The sequence below is a fragment of the Rhinoraja longicauda genome, chromosome 5 (genome assembly GCF_053455715.1).
Source record: "Rhinoraja longicauda isolate Sanriku21f chromosome 5, sRhiLon1.1, whole genome shotgun sequence".
NCBI lineage: Eukaryota > Metazoa > Chordata > Chondrichthyes > Rajiformes > Arhynchobatidae > Rhinoraja > Rhinoraja longicauda.
The window spans coordinates 12,028,355-12,043,617 of NC_135957.1; the positions used below are offsets into that span (position 1 = coordinate 12,028,355).

At 44.2% G+C, this 15,263-nt stretch overlaps 1 protein-coding gene across 1 annotated transcript in view; it reads left to right on the top strand.

Moving 5' to 3' along the window:
* Nucleotides 1-15,263, top strand: part of LOC144593406 (CUB and sushi domain-containing protein 1-like) — a 1,892,487-nt gene that overhangs the window by 1,195,074 nt on the left and 682,150 nt on the right. The window contains exon 7 of the mRNA XM_078398909.1: nucleotides 12,866-12,943. Coding sequence (XP_078255035.1) covers nucleotides 12,866-12,943 — 78 coding nt within the window. The remainder of the gene's footprint in view (nucleotides 1-12,865; nucleotides 12,944-15,263) is intronic.

Genomic DNA, 15,263 nt, shown 5'->3' on the forward strand with positions numbered 1-15,263 from the left:
TGAGTCAGTAATGTTCGGACCACATCAAGTGAAAACTACGTAACCTGCATGTGATGCCTTGGTGTTGAATTTCCTTCCCTGACAACTACATCGGGCTGTCCATAAGGCGTGCAATCAGACGATAAACACTGTTTTTTGTAATATTGGCTGTGAGCGAAAATTGATGCCTCCAGGATGTTACTTCGTTAGAGATTACTAGACCAAGTGGACCCGTTAGGCCCAAACCTCTCCTGCATTGGTGCAGCACCCTCTCCTACCCCACTCCCCCCCCTCTCCCCCTCTCCCCCTCCCCTTCCCCCTCCCCCTCCCCCTCCCCACCCCCATCTCCCACCCCCCTCCCCATCCCCCTCCCCCTCCCCCTCCTCCATCCTCCATCCTCCATCCTCCCCCCTCCCCCTCCCCCTCCCCCTCCCCCTCCCCCTCCCCCTCCCCCTCCCCCTCCCCCTCCCCCTCCCCCTCCCCCTCCCCCTCCCCCTCCCCCTCCCCCTCCCCCTCCCCCTCCCCCTCCCCCTCCCCCTCTCCCCCTCCCTCCTTCCCCTCCCTCTGCCCTTCCTCCCTCCCCCTTCCCCCCTCCCCCCTCTCCTCCTCCTCCCCCCCCTCCCCCTCCCTCCCTAGGAGATAGATTTAAACTTTAAAATGTGAATAACACAGAGGACAGTGGAGGCCAAATCACTGGATGAATTTAAGCAAGAGTTAGATAGAGCTCTGGGGGCTAGTGGAATCAGGGGATATGGGGAGAAGTTGGGCACAGGTAACAGATTGTGGATGATCAGCCATGATCACAATGAATGGCGGTGCTGGCTCGAAGGGCCGAATGGCCTCCTCCTGCACCTATTTTCTATGTTTCCATGTTTCTATGACTGTATGGCAAATCAAATTCCTCGTATGTTGCAAAACTTACGTGGCTAATAATGTGTGATTATGATTATGAATATGATTATGATCTCTAAAGATTAAAGTAAAGTCTAAAGACTTAATTGGATGTTAAGAATCCAAAAGAGAGTACCGATCCCACAATAACCCCACAGGACCCTATTATCAGTGTGGTTTTGGCTCATCTAGTCTTGCAGCTATGATTCGTCGGCCTTGAAGTGACCAGAAAAATAAACCAGCACAAGGCCAATTCATTTTTTCTGATTATTTATCTGGATCAGTCACCTCCCTGCATTGTGGTACTTGCTTCATGTATGTACAGCTTGCAGTCCGCAATGATGGTATTGCCATTCCATCGCAGGTGTTATTTTTAATTCAGTCCTGAGGTTTTAGAGACCAAATGCAGTGTGACAGGTATTGACCAAGCTGACTTGCTATTTATGTGATTGGCAGCAAGTGCGGAACATTAGGAAAGAAATGAAATTACGTGCAGACAGTTTAAATGAGTCCTCTGACCATCTTAGTTCTTTGAGTGGGATGGCAGCTCGAATTAACAGTTTAATTTAGAGGTACAGCGTGGAAACAAGCCCTTCGGCCAACCGAGTCCATGCCGATCAACCCCCCCCCTGCGCACTACCACTATCGTACACACTAGGCGCAATTTACAATTTTGCAGAAGCCAATTTACCTACAAACCTGTACATTTTTAGAGTGTGGGAGGAAACCAGAGCACCCAGAGAAAATCCATGCAGGTCACAGGGAGAACGTACAAACTCCGTACTGACAGCACCCATGGTCAGGATTGAACCCAGATCTCTGGCGCTGTGAGGCAGCAACTCTACCGCTGTGCCACAGTGTCGGCCTGCAAATAAGGATACACAAACAAGTGGATCTGACAAGAAGTTGCAGAAGTAATTTTCTGAGATATCCATGAAGGCAGTTAGTTGGAGTTATATCTACATTTATATGAAGTTGTTTAGTACGGGTGTCAGGGGTTATTGGGAGAAGACAGGAGAATGTGGTTGAGTGGGAAAGATAGATCAGTCAGAATGAATGGCTTGAATGGCAAGATAGATTGAATGGAAAGATAGATTGAATGGCAGAGTAGACTTGATGACCCGAATGGCCTAATTCTACTACTAGAACTTGGGAACTTCTGAACTAAGTGCAGCTGCTGCTGTGATTCCACACTCTTATGTGTGTGAAAGTGTGATCTGCGTTTTAGTAGGCTTCAATAGAAGCCAAAGATACAGGGTTTCAATTGTCTCGTTCCTTGAAGGAGATCGGACGGGACTCCTACAACAGATAGCTGGCCGTTAACGTACTATGAAGGACAGTCCCTTTGAGTACAGGGAAGAGAGTGCAAACTTGTCTCTTGGACATGCCAAACAGTTTATTTTAAGAAGTATTACAGTCACCCAGGCAATGACAGCCCTTTGTGCATTATTTAAAAAATAGCACATCACATCACCAATGACTATGAGGATTTTGCCAGGATTCGAGGGCCTGAGCTATAGGGAGTGCTTGAACAGACCAGATCTTTATTCCTTAGAGTGCAGGAGGCTGTGGAATAATTTTAGAGAGGTGGACAAGATCATGAGAAGAATTGATCAAGTAAATGCACGGAGTCTTTTACCCCCAAGTTAGTGGAATAAAGAACCAGAGGTCATAGGCTTAAGGTGAGTGGGGACAGATTTAATAGGAACCTTTTTTACACAAAAGGTGGTGGATATTCAGAACGAGCTGCCAGAGGTAGTTGAGGCAGGTACGTTTAAGAGATATTTGAATTAGTACATGATAGGATAGGTTTTGAGGGATCTGGGCCAAATGCAGGCAGGTGGGACAGGTGAAGGACGAGGGGCATGTTGGTTAACGTAGGCAAGTTAGGCCAAAGGGCCTGTTTCCACGCTGTATGACTCTCTCAGACTCCATGACTGCTTATCAATATAAAAAATATTTTTGATTGGAATGAAATATTTTACCAAGACTGAACTTTAATCCAATTGGTTTTCTTTTCCAGAGCAATAGATCTCAAGAGCATTTATTGATTCGCTTTGTAATTATGCATGCAGTGGTGAATGGAATTAATTAGAAACATAGTGATACACTTACAGATATTCCTTCCCAGATGAGCAGAGATTTGAAACACATTCATATATTTGAAGTTGATCATTTGTCAATGCTGATTGGATCTTGGATTCTGAAGTTAGGCACAAAGTGCTGGAGTAACTCAGCGGGTCAGGCAGCATCTCTGCAGAAAATGGAAGGGTTGACGATTCAGGGCAGCACCCTTCTTCGGACTGAGGTATTTGTCCTAATTCTATCCTTCCCACCGTCCTCCTTCAATGTTAAATCATCCACATTTATTTTTCAACATTGACTTGGGTCTGCTCTTAAAGTCACAGGTGGCACTTCTTTAATCTCCTTGAAGTCCTAACAGTTCAAGAGAATGGTCTGTCTCAGGCAGTTTGGGCAAGGCTATGACTATGACAATGTCTTTCTCAGGCAAGGCTCTGACTAACAAAGAGCTTATTTTTAATCCAGTGCCAAGTTTATCTGCTCACAACAGGTTCTAATTGTTCAATGGTTTTGTAATAACTTGGGTTTTTATCATTTCTTTCCCATTTGGAAAGGAATATATATATTTCAGTTTAACAGAGAGATACAGCGTGGAAGCAGGCCCTCAGACCCACCAAGTCCACCCCAACCAACAATCATGAGTCCAGAAACAGATACTAGTTTGCAGAAATGTATTTCATTCACCAACCAAAAAGAAAGTTAAGATGTCACCAATGGAAATGAACTGCGGTGTAACTTCACCTGGTTTGATTTAGTTTAGTTTGGTTTAGTTTAGAGATACAGCATGGTAACAGGCCCTTCGGCCCATCAAGTCCGCACCAACCAGCGATCACCGAGTTCATTGGGCCTATCCTACACACTAGGGACAATTTACAGAAGCAAATTAACCTACAAACTCGCACGTCTTTGAGGTGTGGGAGGAAATCAGAGCACCCGGAAAAAAGCCACGCAGCCACAGGGAGAACGTACGAACTCTGTGCAGACAGTGCCCAAGGTGAGGATCGAACCTGGGTCTCTGGCTCTGTGAGGCAGCAACTCTTTCACTGCTCCATTGATAGAGTGCATCGCACACTAGGTGCATCGCAGCCCCAGATACATTTTCTTGCAGAAATTATTGTCTACCAATAACTGAAATGCACCTTGTTGGTGATAACTGTTTCAATCGGTTATTGTTTTACAGTTAGAGTATACCAATCAATGAAAGCAAGCCTTGTTTTGCACATTTATACCTTAATTCTTACGAGAGATTTGCTTAAAATAAAAGCTAATAGTTAATATTACAAAGACCTGAAAATAAAATGAACCCGCCCTTACTTTTTGTTGATATTTACGTCTAGAAATAGGATAATGTCACTCTCCGTTGGTTTTCGTCTTAGTTCGTGAATTGTCTTGGCCAAGACTGTAAGGTTTTTTCCACTGTAGAAGGATTCCAACCCAAAACATCACCTGTGCCTTTTCTCCAGAGATGCTGCCTGACCCGCTGAGTTACTCCTGTCACCTCACATCCTCCCTTGTTCCAGGGAAACTGAGGCCAGCCAATCCAAACTAAATTCTTCCAATCCTGCTGAATTGCCTCTGCTCTCTCTGCAGCATGGAAACCAGAACTGCATGTAATACTCCGAGCACAGCAGAACCAGTGTTCCATCGAGTTTCACTTCAAATCCCAATACTGCCCCAATATTCTCAGCCCCAATCAATGAAGGCAATCATTGTTAGCTTGGAGTACACGTCATCCAAGACCGCAAGAAATTGAGAGAGTTGTGGACGTAGCCCAGACCATCATGCAAAGCAACCTCCCTTCCATTGACTCCTTCTATATTCATGGTAAAGGCCACCAACATTATCAATAAAGAGTCTAATCCCGGTCTCTCCCATCAGGCAAGAGGTACAGAAGTTTGAAAAAGCTCTTGTGTCGTTCTTTGGTATAAATCAGCATCTACAGTTCCTTCCCACACTGTCAGGTTTTCTGATGGGTCAGAGAGCGGTTGGTTGAACGCACATTGCCTTGAGGGCACCAGATTGTCTCCCAGTCATCCTTGACAACCAGTTCATGATCCACTCAGTTTTAATGCTGGCACAGTCAGAAAACGCTGCCGTTTCGTTCAGGCTCAGTACTCTTATCTGGAAAGTTTTCTTTTCAGGTTAATTTATTGCAGTGAAATGCTTTTTGTTGCGTGCTGTCCATTCAGCGGCGGTACCATCTTCAAACTGCAGTTGGAGCTACACTTGGACACCCTGTCTTGGGTCTACAGGGCATGGAAGTGAGAACACAACCTTCAAGAGTTTGTTAGCGAGAATTCTAACTGACTCACCAGAATGCCAGAAGCCAGTTGTAAATGGAGGATATGTCAAGGTTCACGTCCTAGAGAGAACTTATTCAGTTTAGTTTAGTTCAGTATTATTATTGTCACATGTAAAGTTTTTGTCACATGTTCACATGTCACATGTTCACATGTCACAGTGTTGCGTGCTATCCAGTCAGTGTTAGGACTATACATGATTACAATCCAGCCATCCACTGTGTACAGATAGAGGATAAGGGCTTAATGTTTAGTGCAAGATAAAGTCCAGTGAAGTCCAATTAAAGATCGTCTGAGGGCCTCCAATTAGCTAAATGGGAAGACAAGACCGCTCTCCATTTGGTGATAGGACGGTTCAATTGCCTGATATCAGCTGGGAACAAACTGTCCTTGAATCTGGAGGTGTGCGTTTTCACACTTCTCAACCTCTTGGCTGATGGGGGAGGGAAGAAGAGGGAGTGACTGGTGTGAGGCTCATCCTTGATTATCACTGGTATTATGCTGGTGGCCTTGCTGAGGCAGCGTGCAGTGTCGATGGAGTCAATGGAAAGGACGTTGCTTTGCATGATGGTCTGGGTGCAAGGTCACAACTCTGCAGTTTCTTGCAATCTTGGATGACGTGTACTCCAAGCTTATAATGATTGCCTTCATTGATTGGGGCAGGGAATATAAGAGTATAAGGGATTTGAAGTGAAACTCTCTGGAACACAGGTTCAGATGTACTTGAAGTATTGCATGTAGATCTGGCCTCCATGTTGGAGGATGGATGGGATTTTGCTGGAGAGAGAGCAGAGGGGAGTTATCAGGATTGGAAGAATTTAGTCTGGATTGGTTGGCCTCAGTTTCCTGAGAGCAAACGAGGCTAAATGGAAGTGTTAGATTTTGAAAGGCATAGATAGGGTAGATAGTCAGAATATTTTTCCACCTGTGGTATGAGTATCAAAATCAGTAGGACATTGGTTTAAGGTGGGAGAGGTGTTTTAAAGGGGATTTGAGGGTGTTTTTTTTAATCACACATTGGTTGACACCAACCAGGCTGCCAGGGGACAATTAGTCAAGGCATACAGACTTTCGACTAGAGATACAGCATGGAAGAAGGCCCTTCAGCCTATTTTGTCCATGCCGACCAGCAATCACCTAGTTCTCCCCTACACTCCAGGGACAATTTGTAGACAATTTCAAACCTGCCTGTCTTTGGAGTGTGGGAGGAAACCAGAGCACCCGGAGAAAAACCCTTGCAGATACAGGGTGAACATACAAACTCAGTACATACAAGACCTGGAGTCAGGATCGCACCTGGGTCTCTGGTGCTGTAAGGCAGCAGTTCTACCGCTGCACCTCTGTGCTGCCCTATGTTGATGGGATGTAATCGATGGAGCCTTTACCAAAGTACACAAGACCCATCCAGAAAAGAGTTTTCCCTGGAAGAGATTGCCCATCAGAGAGCCTTTATTTTTTGTACTAATTGGCGCAGAACAGAAGCAAGCAGAATGGTGAGACTGGCCTGGCTTCTTACCAACTGGTACATCTCCTGTCAGCAACTTTACTATTCACTGAGGCAGTCCAAACAAAACGCTTGGTATCGGTTTCAATTTACTCTGGCTGGCAGCCAGAGTTCCTTTGGATCAACAGATAACAGGGGAACTGTAATATTGCCTGGCGTTTATGTTCTTGATGTTTCTGCAGTTTATCATTATTGTTCCGGAGCCAATGTTAAGTCATTGGCCCAGCTTGCCTCATCTTCAGTGTTGATAGTGTTTCTGCATTCTGTTAGACAATGCAGACATCAAAACAAGTACTCAACCTTATTGCTAAACCCTTCGCCATTGAGAAGGTAGTGGGAGTCTGCAAAAGCATCAGAGAGCATGGAAACAGGCCCATCGGCACAACATGCCCATGCTGACCAACATATCCCATCTGCATTAATCCCATTTGGCTCACATCCCTCCAAATTTATCCTATCCATGTATCAGTCCAAATGTTTGTTGAATGCTCCTATATTGCCTGCCTCAACTACCTCCTCCGGCACTCCGTTCCATGCACCCACCACACTCTGTGTTTAAAAGTTCCCTTCTCATCTGAAACCTATGCCCTCTAGTTCTCGATTCCCCTACTCTGGGCAAGAGACTCTATGCATCTACCCAATACAGCAGGCAGTGAAGAAAGCTAATGGCATGTTGGCATTTATGACAAGAGGAGGTATAGGTGCAAAGAGGTCCTCCTGCAGTTGTACAGGGCCCTAGTGATACCACACCTGGAGTACTGTGTGCAGATTTGGTCCCCAAATTTGAGGAAGGATATTCTTGCTATTGAGGGTGTGCAGCGTATGTTCACTAGGTTAATTCCCAGAATGGCGGGACTGTCGTATGTTGAAAGACTGGAGCGACTAGGCTTGTATACACTGGAATTTAGAAGGATGAGAGGGGATCTTATTGAAACATATAAGTTTATTAAGGGATTGGACACGCTAGAGGCAGGAAACATGTTCCCAATGTTGGGGGAGTCCAGACCCTGGGGCCACAGTTTAAGAATAAGGGGTAGGCCATTTAGAACGGAGATGAGGAAAAACTTTTTCAGTCAGAGAGTTGTAAAATCTGTGGAATTCTCTGCCTCAGAAGGCAGTGGAGGCCAATTCTCTGGATGCTTTCAAGAGAGAGTTTGATAGAGGTCTTAATGATACCGGAGTCAGGGGGTATGGGGAGAAGGCTGGAACGGGGTACTGATTGAGAATGATCAGCCATGATCACATTGAGTGGCGGTGTTGGCTCGAAGGGCCAAATGGCCTACTCCTGCACCTATTGTCTATTGTCTATTGTCAATCTTTTCCTCTCATGATTTTATACACCTCTATAAGATCCCTCATCCTCCTGCGCTCCAAGGAATCTTGTCCCAGTCTGTTCAATCTCTCCCTATAGTTCAAGCCCTCAAGTCCTGGCAACATCTTCATAAATCCTCTGCATCCTTTCCAGCATAACAACATCTTTCCTCCAGCATGGTGTCGCGTTTTGTTCATTTCACAATATCTCTCGTGGATTTCAACCTTTCAAGACTATTTCTGGGACATGACATTTGCAAACAAATGAGTCAATGTCATGTTAATGACTTAAAAACAGTATTTGGAGTTCAATGCACGTTTTTCATGAACTTAAATAAGATCTATAAGGGAACAAATGTTGTTATATTTTAACTTCAGCACGTATCAATTATGCCCATCATATTTTTTATCTCTCTGCCTGGTAAAAATTGCTGGCATTTCAAAGAAAGATATAAATCTTGTTTTGTAAAATGTACAGCTGCAATTGGACGTCAAAAGTCTTTACTTTTGAGATACAAAAACGGCCCTTCGGCCCACCGAGTCCGTGTTGACCAGCAATCATCCCGTATAGTAGTTCTATCCTACACACACACACACCAGACACAATTTACAGAAGGCAAATGACCAACATACCTCCATATCTTTGGAATACGGGAGGAAACCGGTGCTCCTGGAAAAAAACCTAGATGATGGAGTTTGCGTGTTATTCCTGTGGCCGCGTGGTTTTACTCTGGGACCATGAACAATCTCCATGCACCCATGGTCAGGATTAAAGCCGGGTCTCTGGCCCTGCCAGGCAGCAACTATATCACTGTGCCACTGTGCCACCCCCTGTTTAAGAGGAGTAACAGCGCTAATCCGGGAAATTGATGTTTCCACTTGTGGGAGACAGGGCCGTGTTAACGCATGGGCCTGATGGGCACTTTCCCGGGGCCCCACGAGCATAGGGGCCCCATGCTGATCTGTGTATGTTACTTGCAATAAATAAATACTACTTTAAAAATGTAGGTTCAATAAGTGCTTTTTTCGCAACATTTTCGGACCCTAAGTGTTTCTTTCGCAACATTTTCCATCCCTAAGTGCTTCTCACAGCGATCTGTTTTGCAACAATTAGCTCCCTAAGTGCTTTGCTTTTCCATCCCTAAGTGCTTCTCACAGCGATCTGTAAGTGCTTTTCGCAACAATGTAGCACCCTAAGTCCATCGCTAAGTGCTTTTCGGTAAGTGATTTTCGCCGGCACGACGACGGGGGGGGGGGGGGTGGGGGGGGCTGGTAGGGAAAGGGGGGTGGGGGAGAGTAACGGTGGGGGCGACGGGGAGGGTGGGAGGAGGAGAGAGTGGGGGTGGGAGGAGGCAGAGTGGGACTGGGGAGGGGGACAGCAAGGGTGGGGGTTGGTGGTGGGGGGGAAGAGAGAGTGGGGGAAATGTTTATCATGTTGATTAGTTGTTGCTGTACAGCATGTTTTTAATGTTTCAACACCGATTTTGTTGGAAGTGCCAATAAAATAAATATATGTTTAATTTTATCGACCATTTACATTTTTATTCCTGTGAGTAGTTGTCGTAGGGGCCCCAGTACACTGCTTTGCCCGGGGCCCATAATGCTGTAAAGACGGCCCTGGTAGGAGAGTCTTGGACCAGAAGGCACAGCCTCAGAATAAAAGGACATAACTTTAGGAAGGAGATGAGGAGCAAGGACCTTGATCTTGATCTCCTCAAGGAGATGAGGAGCAAGGACGATGGTGAATCTGTGAAATTCATTGCCACAGAAGGCTGTGGAGGCCGTCAATAGATATTTTAAATGCTAAAATTGGTTAGTAAGGGTGTCAGGGGTTATGGGGAGAAGGTATGAAAATGGAGCTGAAAGGGAAAGATAGATCAGCTATGACTAAACGGCAGAGTCGTCTTGATGGGCCAAATGGCCTAATTCTGTCTGAAGAAGGGTCTCGATCTGAAACGTCACCCATTCCTTCTCTCCCGAGATGCTGCCTGACCTGCTGAGTTACTCCAGCATTTTGTGAATAAATACCTTCGATTTGTACCATCATCTGCAGTTATTTTCTTATAATTCTGCTCCAAGAACCTATGACTGACGTGATTGGAACTCAAATTAATTTGGGGAATTTGCACCTCAATGAACCTGAATTAGACAGTGCAGAAGCAGTCCCTTTGGCCCATAATGTCCGTTAATCCTATTTGCCAGCACTTGGTCCATGGCCATCAATGTCTTGGCAATTCAAGTGCTCATCTGGATACATCAATGAGGGTTATCTCACAGTGCCAGACCTTGTCCGTGTGGATTCTGCACATTCTCCCTGTGACCTCGTGGGTTTTCTCTGGGTGCTCCGGTTTCCTCCCACACTCCAAAGATGAACAAGTTTGTAGGTCAATTGGCTTCAGTAAATTGTCCCCGGTGTGTAGGATACAACTAGCGCACGGGTGATTGCTGGTTGGCACGGACTCAGTGGGCCCCAGGCCCTGTTTCCACGCTGTATCTCTAAACTAAACTAAGCTAAACTAAATGTGCCTCGTCAGGTTACTTCACTGGACAATTCATTAGCAATATCGACTTAATGATCATGAAGATGTCAACGTTTTATAAATTGATAGCTAATTTTGTTTTCACCAAGCATTTCTGCATCCCTTTATCAATTTTATTACTTTCATTTATGTTTAATAATTAAAAACATTTTATTTGCTCTTTCTCCCTTCTTTCACGTTGATTTTTCCAAAAAGGTTACCCACTAGTCAATCATTTTTTCAACCAGCAGCAAAAGTAAAATTAAATTAAATGTGGTTCGCAATTATCACGTTTACAAAACGGTGTTGAATTAATTGCACATGTGTAGTTGAGAAAACACAAATTGCACGTGGACCCTGAGGAATGTAACAGAAGCAAGCACGAGCAAGAAATTAGGAGGGCTACAAAAAAAGCCGTGAAACATCATTGATAAATCAGATTGATAAATAACCCATAAAGGGTGGTGGGTGTATGGAACAAGCTGCCAGAGGAGGTCGTTGAGGCTGGGACTATCCCAACGTTTAAGAAACAGTTAGACAGGTACATGGATAGGACAGATTTGGAGGGATATGGACCAAGTGAGACCTCCAATAATAGAGCAAAAAAAAGTTATTTTGAATTGTATGTAAACCCATTTCCCTGCATTCCTTGAGATGACCCAAACATAAGGAGGGTAATCTCTGGAGGGCAAATGAATGGTAAAAAGATCAAAACCATAAGTATTTTCATAAGGCGCATCACAATCCAAGCTAGAAATGTTAAGAAATCTCAGCATTTGTTCACCTTGTACTGAGGTGAAATGTAAAGTATAAGTGTGGCACAATGGCGTAGTGATAGAGTGGCTGCCTTACATCGCCACAGACCTGGGTCCGATCCTGACTACGGGCGGGCGCTGTCTGGATGGATTCTGTTTCTTCTCCCTGTGACCGAGTGCTCCGGTTTCCTCCCACACTCTGAAGCCGTGCAGGTTTGCAGGCCAATTGGCTTGGGTAAATTGTCCCTCATGTGTAGGATAGAACTAGTGTACTGGTTGGTGATCACTGGTCGGCGTGGACTTGGTGGGCAGAATGGCTTGTTTCCATGCTGTATCTCTGATGCCAGAGGATTGGGAATCTTTTAAAAAGCAACAGAAGATAACTAAAAAGGCAATACGGGGAGAAAAGATGAGGTGCGTGGGTAAGCTAGCCAATAATATAAAGGAGGATAGTAAAAGCTTTTTTAGGTACGTGAAGAAGGAAACAATTAGTCAAGGCAAATGTGGGTCCCTTGAAGTCAGAACCAGGGGAATTTATTATGGGGAACAAGGAAATGGCAGACGAGTTGAACTGGTACTTTGGATATGTCTTCACTAAGGAAGATACACACAATCTCCCAGATGTTCTAGTGGCCAGAGATCCTAGGGTGACGTTGGAACTGAAGGAGATTCACATTGGGCAGGAAATGGTATTGGGTAGACTGATGGGACTGAAGGCTGATAAATCAACAGGACCTGATGGTCTGCATCCCAGGGTACTTAAGGAGGTGGCGCTAGAAATTGTGGACGCATTGGTGATCATTTTCCATTATTCTATAGATTCAGGATCAGTTCCTGTGGATTGGAGGGTAGCTAATGTTATCCCATTTTTTAAGAAAGGAGGGAGAGAGAAAACAGGAAATTATCGACCAGTTAGTCTGACATCAGTGGTGGGGAAGATGTTGGAGTCGATTATAAAAGACAAAATTGCGGAGCATTTGGATAGCAGTAACAGGATCGTTCCGAGTCAGCATGGATTTACGAAGGGGAAAATCATGCTAGTATATGAAAATCATGCTAGTATCATGCTAGCAATGTTGGGGGAGTCCAGAACTAGGGGCCACAGTTTAAGAATAAGGGGTAGGTCATTTAAAATGGAGATGAGGAAAAACTTTTTCAGTCGGAGAGTTGTAAATCTGTGGAATTCACTGCCTCAGAAGGCAATGGAGGCCAATTCTCTGAATGAATTAAAGAGCGAGCTAGATAGAGCTCTTAATGATAGCGGAGTCAGGGGGTATGGGGAGAAGGCAGGAACGGGGTACTGATTGTGAATGATCAGCCATGATCACATTGAATGGTGGTGCTGGCTCGAAGGGCCGAATGGCCTACTCTTGCACCTATTGTCTATTGTGTATTGTCTATTGTCTAAAGTTCCAGCATGGAAACTGAACAGCACATAAAAGAAGTTTTAAAATTCTGTCACATGTTATTTTTTGCACGTTTTTTCTTATTTTTCTTAACATTTTTGTTCTCTTTTTCCAATAGTGAAAAAGGCGATTGACCTGAAGTCTCGAGGAGTCAAGATGCTTCCCAGCAAGGACAGCGACCACAAGAACACTGTCTGTAAGTCTTTTTCCAATATTGAATTGTCAGCCTTTTTCTGGTGATTATCCCACAAAGATTATTTTGAATTAAAATTCTGCTCATGGTTCCCTGCAAGTAAAATGTTTTGTTGATAATGTGATATGGCTTAGCTTTGTTACTGCGTTCGTTCTGCAGTGAGCTATTTATTCCTCTTCTCTGCTTTTTTTCGGTATTTCCTTCGGTCTAGTGAGTACTGGTTGAGGTCACGTATTGTTTACATGACTGAAGTGACTTTGGTGGAAGGGAGCAAGTTGTTCGTCAGTCACTTGCCATTTTAACCTCGTGAGAATATCAGCTAGTGTCTACATTTACGTTCCGCGCGTTCTGTTCCAAGCGTACGTCCTGCAGAGATGACAGACAGATGAATTTAGTGCTTGGCCCTGAAGACCACTTTGATTAGACTTTAGGGGCCCATTGCGGACACAGGCCCTTTGGCCCACCAGGTCCGCACCGACCAGCGATCACCCATTTACACAAGCACTAGCCTATACATTAGTGAAAATTTATAATTTGCTGATGCCAATTAGCCAACAGACCTGCACGTCTTGGGAATGTGGGACGAACCCGGAGAAGACTCGCATAGGTCACGGGGAGAACGTACAAACTTAGTGCAGACAGCACCCGTAGTCAGGATCGAAACTGGGTCTCTGGTGCTGTGAGGCAGTAGGTCGACTGCTGCACCACTGTGCCGCCGATGGTTGGCATAATCCCTATGGTCGATTATACAATGAACAGTTATCTAAGCAAAAGCCTTTGGTATTGGAATATTAATTATTTTTGTCTGATTTGGGACATCTCCACAAGCCCGTTGGAGCTTTCATTTTCTTATTTATCATTCAGGGGAAGTTAAAGAGCTCTGAATTGATATCACTTTTAATGGGAGACTCCAAGCTGGATGAGATCTCAATTGATCCACAATGTAACTTTAAATCTGCTTACCTTGTAGAATATATTAACGATCGTTACCTTAATAATATATAATCATGGTTTTATTGCAAATAACATTGGATGTGCTGTAATGTTTCAAAGTGTAATAACTACATTAGCACTGTCATGATAAAATATATTTATATTTGGCATCAAACAAGCCATTTTGTCAAGTACAGTGACTTGCAAGTAGGTTTTGTGCAACTCTTCAATTTTTAATGGGACTTCGATTGATAGAGCATTAAAAATACATATCAAATAAAATACAGGCTCCACTGACATTGCATGGTTTACTGGTCAACTGCTAAGAATGGAAGCACAATAACCTTTCAGAGTCATTGTGGAACTGAATGGGATACAGGCACAATCACAATTGATTTGTACCTGTCCCACTGACCATTCTGGTCATTGGTGCAAAGTGGTCTCAATCTTATTCAAAGAAACAAAGATGACACCAATATTTCAAGTGAATCACAAAAACAGAAGAGTAAAGTAACAAAGTGTAATAATGTATTCACTGTTGACAGATTAACAAATGAATTAAATTGAGATTAAGCTTTAAGTTTACAGGAATAAATATCACCAGAAATTTGTCCTGCACCAGCCACATTGAAGTAATGGGCAGGAACCTCTACTCCGTAGAAGGCTTTGGAAGTTTTGCATGTCCCAAACGAACCCGCCCCAACGTCCACAGAAAGCATTTTATCGGGATGCATCACGGTCTGGTTTAGGGGAACAGCTTCATCCAAAGCTGCAAGAAATTGCAGGGAATTTTGGACATAACCCAGACCATCACGCAAACCATCCTCCCCTTCCATTGACTCCTTCTACACTTTGGCAAGGCTAGCAACAAAATTACGAACCTAGTTTCACCCCAGTCAATCCCTCTTCTCCCCTCTCCCATCAGACAAGAGGTACAGAAGTGTGAAAATGCACACCTCCAGATTCAGGGACAGTTTCCTCCCAGCTGTTATCATGTAATTGAACCATCCTATCCTGACTTACCATCTACCTCATTGGAGACCCTCGGCCTACCGTTAAAAGGACTTTATTGAACTTTATCTTACACTAAATATTCTACCATTTATCCTGTATCTGTACACTGTGGGTGGTTTAATTGTAATCATCTGTAGTCATTTCTTTGACTGGATAGCAAGCAAACAAAAGCTGTTCACTGTACCTCGATACATGTGACAATAACAAACTAAACTAAACTGAGATTTTGAAGGAATCCTATTGTTTCAAACAGGATTCCTCTTAGGGTACAGTATTGATAAAAAAAATCACACCACTGGAGTTTACAGATCAGGCGACATTTATGGAGTGTGGAATAAAGCCAATGTTCATCAATATAGGGACACAAAGTGCTGGA